The sequence below is a fragment of the Mustela nigripes genome, chromosome 1, assembly GCF_022355385.1.
Source record: "Mustela nigripes isolate SB6536 chromosome 1, MUSNIG.SB6536, whole genome shotgun sequence".
Taxonomy (NCBI): Eukaryota; Metazoa; Chordata; class Mammalia; order Carnivora; family Mustelidae; genus Mustela; species Mustela nigripes.
The window spans coordinates 243536346-243542345 of record NC_081557.1 but is presented as its reverse complement, the minus strand read 5'-3'; the positions used below and the strand labels follow the sequence as shown (position 1 = coordinate 243542345).

The 6000-nt window shown below is 40.1% G+C and overlaps 1 protein-coding gene across 1 annotated transcript in view; it reads right to left on the bottom strand.

Annotated features, from left to right (window-relative positions):
• Positions 1–684: 684 nt before the first annotated feature.
• CWH43 (cell wall biogenesis 43 C-terminal homolog) overlaps positions 685–6000 on the bottom strand; it is a 55279-nt gene continuing 49963 nt past the window's right edge. The window contains exons 15-16 of the mRNA XM_059396226.1: positions 4240–4395; positions 685–763 (exon numbers count right to left, since the gene is read on the bottom strand). Coding sequence (XP_059252209.1) covers positions 685–763; positions 4240–4395 — 235 coding nt within the window. The remainder of the gene's footprint in view (positions 764–4239; positions 4396–6000) is intronic.

The following is a 6000-nucleotide window of genomic DNA, read 5'->3' as shown; positions in this document are numbered from 1 at the left end:
ATAAAGACACAGACTGAAAGTGAAGAGAAGGAAACACATTTACCATGCAAATGTAAGCAAATAAAAAAATAGAGAGTAGCAATACTTATATCAAACAAAACAGACAGAATCAAACAAAACAAAAACTGTAGCAAGAGACAAAGAAGGCCATTTACATGATAAAGGGATCAATCCAACAAGAGATTATAACAGTTATAAATATAATGCACCCAACAATGGAGTACCTAAATGCATAAAGCAAATTCTAACAGGCATAAAGAGAGAAATTGATGGTAAAACAATAATAGTAGGGGAGTTTAACATCTCACTTCCATCGATGTATAGATCATCCAGGCAGAAAATCAGTAAGGAAGCAGTGTCTTTGAATGATACTCTAGATCAGATGGACATAACAGATATAGAGAACATTCCATCCAAAACAACAAAATAAATTAGCAGTAAAGCTTTCTTCTATTACCTCATATTCTATATTTTATCAGAAATTTAAGAAACACAATTTGGTGAAATGCTTTTACTTAGCAATATATTTTATAAATTGATAGAATTTCCCACTGCATAAATGCCATATTTTTTTTTTCCAAATTGAGGATCTTTGTGTGTAGTTCCCCACTTTCATTCATCTCTTCTTCTTCTACTTTTGTTTTCCTTAGACTTGCTCAGTCAATGAATCCTGTTTTAAATAGCCTATAAAAAGTATTTGGGAGTACTCATATGAAAATGATGATTATTCTCATAATGGTGTCCTTCTTTGTAGGATCCAAATCTAAAAAAAAAAAGTAATTGACATGTAAAAGCCACTCAGAAGGTACATTCTTACATAAAATTTCAACCATAATCTATTATGGTTTTAACTTATCTATTATAAAATCAGGAGAGAGATGATCAATTTACAAAACAGCAAATGCAGAAATAAAAAGGGATTCATGCACATGGGAAAGGCAGACTACACATTTAGCCTTCAGAGTCCTCTTTCTATGGTTATGAATCATTCCAAAAGCACAACTGTTTAAGAATTATTGGCTGATAACACTGTGGAAAATAAGTCTGGATTTTTCTCCAGTCTTCAGTTTGAATAATATCCATTTTATGGATGAAGGGATCATGAAACCTGAAATGTTATTTATGTCACATTAATGCATATGTAATCTACTTTGGCACAATTTCAACTTCTAAATCTTCTGTAGGTGCTACAAATGAACCACTCACTTTGCTGATGAATAATTAATTAATTATACAGCTTTGGTTGGGATGATGAAATACAAAAGGCACTAGAAAGGAAACTAAGACCTGAATAAATGAAGCCACTGACTTACTTTTCTTCATCAGCAATTGCAATATCCACATAACCTCCAAAATGCAGATAGGAGGTCTGGGGTTTTTTGTCATCTCAAAACAGTAAGAAATTTAAAATAGCACCTCTGATCTGCTATTATCAGATTAGAACTGAGTCCTAGGGAAGTAATCAAGGATATGCCCAAAGATATAATAAGGAGTCCTCAGAAGACTTTTTATAATAATGAAAGAATAAATGTGTAAAAACAACTAACTTGGTTAGCTATATTTGGTACATCCATATAATAGAATATTATGCAATCATTTAAAAACATTTTCAGAAAAATACATTATTATGGAAGGAGGCTCATCATATGCTATTTGGATGAAAAAAATGAGATTATAAATAGAATGACTATACAGAATCCCTTGTACATATAAGTTTCACACAATTCTAAAGTTGAGATGACTGTGTGATATATAGATATATGGGCATATAAGAAGCAAAGATGCATCCAAAACTGTTACCAGTGATAACTTTGAATTGCTTAGCTCCCCACTAGAACATAATCTCCGTAGGACAAAGACTTGGTTTTATTCACCGTTTTGTCCTCAGTATCTAGCACAAGGCCTAGCGTGGGGATGACATCATGGTACTCAATGTGAACCTATTGAATTAAGGAATGGAATTTTTGATGAACTTAGTATTCTTTGACTATTTTTATTTGATAAATGTTCAATACATATATATACACACACACATATATATATGTTCAATACATATATACGTATATATATAAATGTTCAATACATATATATGTGTGTATATATACATATATGTTCTCTCTCTATATATATATATATGATTTTTAAAATTAAGACAAGGTTTCTACTTATGCTTCTGCTATTTTCATAATTACTCTGAGTGGGAGAGCAGATCTAGCTCCCTTCACAGGTGGTTTGGATCAATCTGCAGTTGTGATTAGCTAAAAATATTTTATTTGGACTTCTCCACACTCTTTTTTTTTTTTTTAAGATTTTATTTACTTATTTGACAGAGAGAGACAGGGAGAGAGGGAACCCAAGCAGGTGGGGTGGGACAGGGAGAAGCAGGCTTCCCGCAGAGCAGGGAGCCCGATGCGGGGCTCGATCCCAGGACCCAGGGATCATGACCTGAGCCGAAGGCAGATGCTTGACGACTGAGCCACCCAGGTGCCCCTTCCACACTCTTTATGTATGAGAATAAGGAAATGGGGGAACCTTTATCTTCCCAGATTTTCAAGCTTCCGTGTAAGAAGTCACCTCCGTCAACCAAAGGCAGAAAACTCTGGATTTCACTTCAGTGACTACTACAGTGTTACTGTTGCTCTTGTATCTACCCCCTACTCAGCATTCACCATGCACTTCTTTTTTTTTTTTTTTCCTCAAACAACTTTATTGAAATGTGCCAAGAGTACATGGGCAGCACAAAGGTAATGAACGGGGTGAAAAAAAAAATCACATGTATCACCAGGGGCTATTCTAGGAGCACTAGGTTTCGTTTAAACCTTAAATTATCTTAGGAGGGGAGCACTACTGCTTTTCCCATTTTGCAGGTGAGAGACTCGAGGCTTAGGGAGATTAGCCAAGTTGCCCACAGTTCCCCAGCTGTTTGCTGGCAGGCGTGAGGACTGGAACCCTGTCCCCTGTGTCTCTCGGAGCACATGTTCTTTACCAGCGTATAACACACGCAAGGGGGGAGATCAAACACAGTGATACAAGGAGTCAAGGCTCGGTGTAGCTCTCCTTGCCTTCATTCCCCACACTTTGGCATGGCTTTTTCTTGTTGTAAGGAGAGACAAGGAAGAAAAGAAAACAGATACATTCCACCATCCCTCCCCCCATGCCTCCACGCCCGGGGGGAGCAAATCAAATGAAGTCTGAGAAGCTTCTAGAGCAGTGAGCTGGTAAAAGTAGAAGAAATGTCAGATAATAGTAAAGTACATGGGCTTGTAATGTAATGTTCTGGGCTTGGTTTTATGCAGACATTTCTTCTCATTATCTAGTCATGGGAAGAAAAAAAGAGCACCTCCTCCAAAGCACATAATTTGCTGCAAATGGGTTTCTCAGATAACCTCTATTTAGAACTAAACAAAATCCAATATATTTCACATGCTAGAATCTCGGCGGTGGAAATGAGTTATCTACTCTACGTAGCCTCTGTCCTAATTGCACATTAGAGTAACTGGGAATGATTTTTTTTTAAAAGATTTTATTTATTTGACAGACAGAGATCACAAGTAGGCAGAAAGGTAGGCAGAGAGGAGGAAGCAGGCTCCCCACTGAGCAGAAAGCCCGATGCGGGGCTCAATTCCAGGACCCTAGGATCATGACCTGAGCCAAAGGCAGAGGCTTTAACCCACTGAGCCATGCAGGTGCCCCGGGAATGATTTTTTTAAGACTCAGAGCCAGAGGTGGGGCGCTCCAGGTAAGTCCTTGTACGGTGAGAGCTGAGACCCTCAGCAACCCAGCCCTGCTGACAGCTCCCACTTCGGAGCTCTGCCACTCACTAGCCGTGTAACCCTAGTGTAGTTATTTCATTTTCCTCAGCCTTAATTTCTTAGCTATAAAATGAGGATAATGAGTGTACTGACCCAATGGTCACCCACAGAGAGAATACCCAAAACACGCAGAACAGAGTCCGGGACACAGAATCCTCAAATATCCGCTATCACTGCGGGGCTGGTGGTGATGCAGATGATGCCCAGGTGATCTTTCTCACCTGACCCTGGGACCGTCACCTTTTACTCTATCCCAGAAAGCAGGGACCTAACTCCAACCCAACCAGGATCTTATCATTCTGACCGTGAGCAGCCTTCCCTGAACAAACCTCTAGAACCATATTTACTTCGGAACTCGCCACGGGATAATAATATATTTAGGCATAGAGGGAAGGAAGGCAGATGCCTCAGGAAGGACTGTACTCACCTAGGATTAAAATGAATTTCCTTTGGAACTTCCCTCGGGTCTGTAACTACTTTCTGGTTGTCTCTGTAATTAATGGGGTCATCAGGGATCCTGAATTTGGCCATCTGAATTTCAGAGTCACTCACTTGAGCACGGGAGATTCTTGCATAACCCAGTCTGTGGCAGAAATAGAAACAGTCTGTAAAGGTTTTATCACCGTACAGAAATCTGATGAGACCTAATAGACATCACCCACGTCATTAGGCCAATTTCCCCATTCATGACTCTACTGGGTACATCGCTAGAATTAGCTAGATTTATTATCCCAAATATTTATCTAAATACTGCTCTTATTATATGAATGAATAAGAAACATGCACACATTTAATCAACGAAACGCACACTAATGAATATTCTGGTCTCAACAAATCACCTATCACACAATTATGTTCTGCATCAGGAACAGGAATTCTCCAGAATGCCAGGAGGGTATGCCTAAATGCTTTCTTACCTTTCAAATACTATCTATTTTCTTCCACATTTACAACTCTAAAATAAAAGATTCTATATGTCTGAAAAAAAAATTGCACATCCTGTTTTTGCTTAGAGCATTCCGTTCTCCACAAAATCAGAGCATTTTATAAGAGGCCCAGATGGGAAAACGGGGGAACCATGGGCAACCAAGAATTCATTTTATTTTATTTATATTTTGCCTCTTCAAAAAACAAACAAACAAACAAAAAACTAGCTGTGTCATTCATTCACTTATTCAGTGAACAAATATACATATCAAGTTTCTACAACACGCAGAGGCATCCTTCTAGATGGGGGGGAGAAACAGGGAACAAAACAAAACCCTTGTCCTCAAAGAGCTTTCAGTCCAGTTGGGGAGAACAAATCAAGTACGTGCGTACGTATGAAATCTATCAGGTGGTGAAAAGTACCCAAGGATCCCAGAGGAATTGGGTAGAAAGGACAGGGAATGCTAAGTGGCAGAGGTTGGTAGTTTATAGCAGATGGTCGGAGCAGTGACAGGGAGCAAAAGACTGAACGGAGTAAAGAATCAATCCAGACAGATGTTGGCAGAAGGGTGCTCTAGGGAAAGGGAACAGCCAATGCAAATGTCCCGAAGGAGACTAGGCTGGACTTTTCTGAGGCCCAGCGATGGAAGCGGAATGCACATGGGCAAACCCTCGGGGAGATGTGTTTGCATGCGTGTCAGGGATGGCGGAGGTCGGAGCTCTCCGCGCCGACCACTCGAAGGACTTCCCGATATTCTTCGGACAGTGAGAGGGACATCCGAGCGGTTCTGTGCAGAAATGCAGTGGCGGCTGTGTAGAGAACAGACTCCAGGGAAAGGGTGGGAGAAGGGAGAGCATTTGAGGCCACGGCAGTAATTTGGGTGACAGGCGGTGGGGACTGGAGCCAGACAAGTAGTAGGAGACAGATTCAAAACAAAAGCTGTAGCTACGTACAAAATAGAGACAGAAAGCCAGAGCTGGGGTGCATGGAGGTAGCAGGTCTGCCCACCATGAAGGGAAAGAGATCTGTGACAGCATCACAATAAGGTGTCTGACAGGCTGAGCTATTTGTCTAAGCTCAGGTCCCCAATCTGTGCAGTTCCCTGTCATTCTAGGTCACTGTCTCTAGTAAATCTAACTTTTGTTGTTTATCAAATCTCTAAGATCAAAGTTCCAACTCATGTCATAGATGCTGCCTTCCAGGTCCTTCTAAAAGTCCTTGACATTAAGGAACCAGACAATCCAAGTGGTCTTCTAAAAC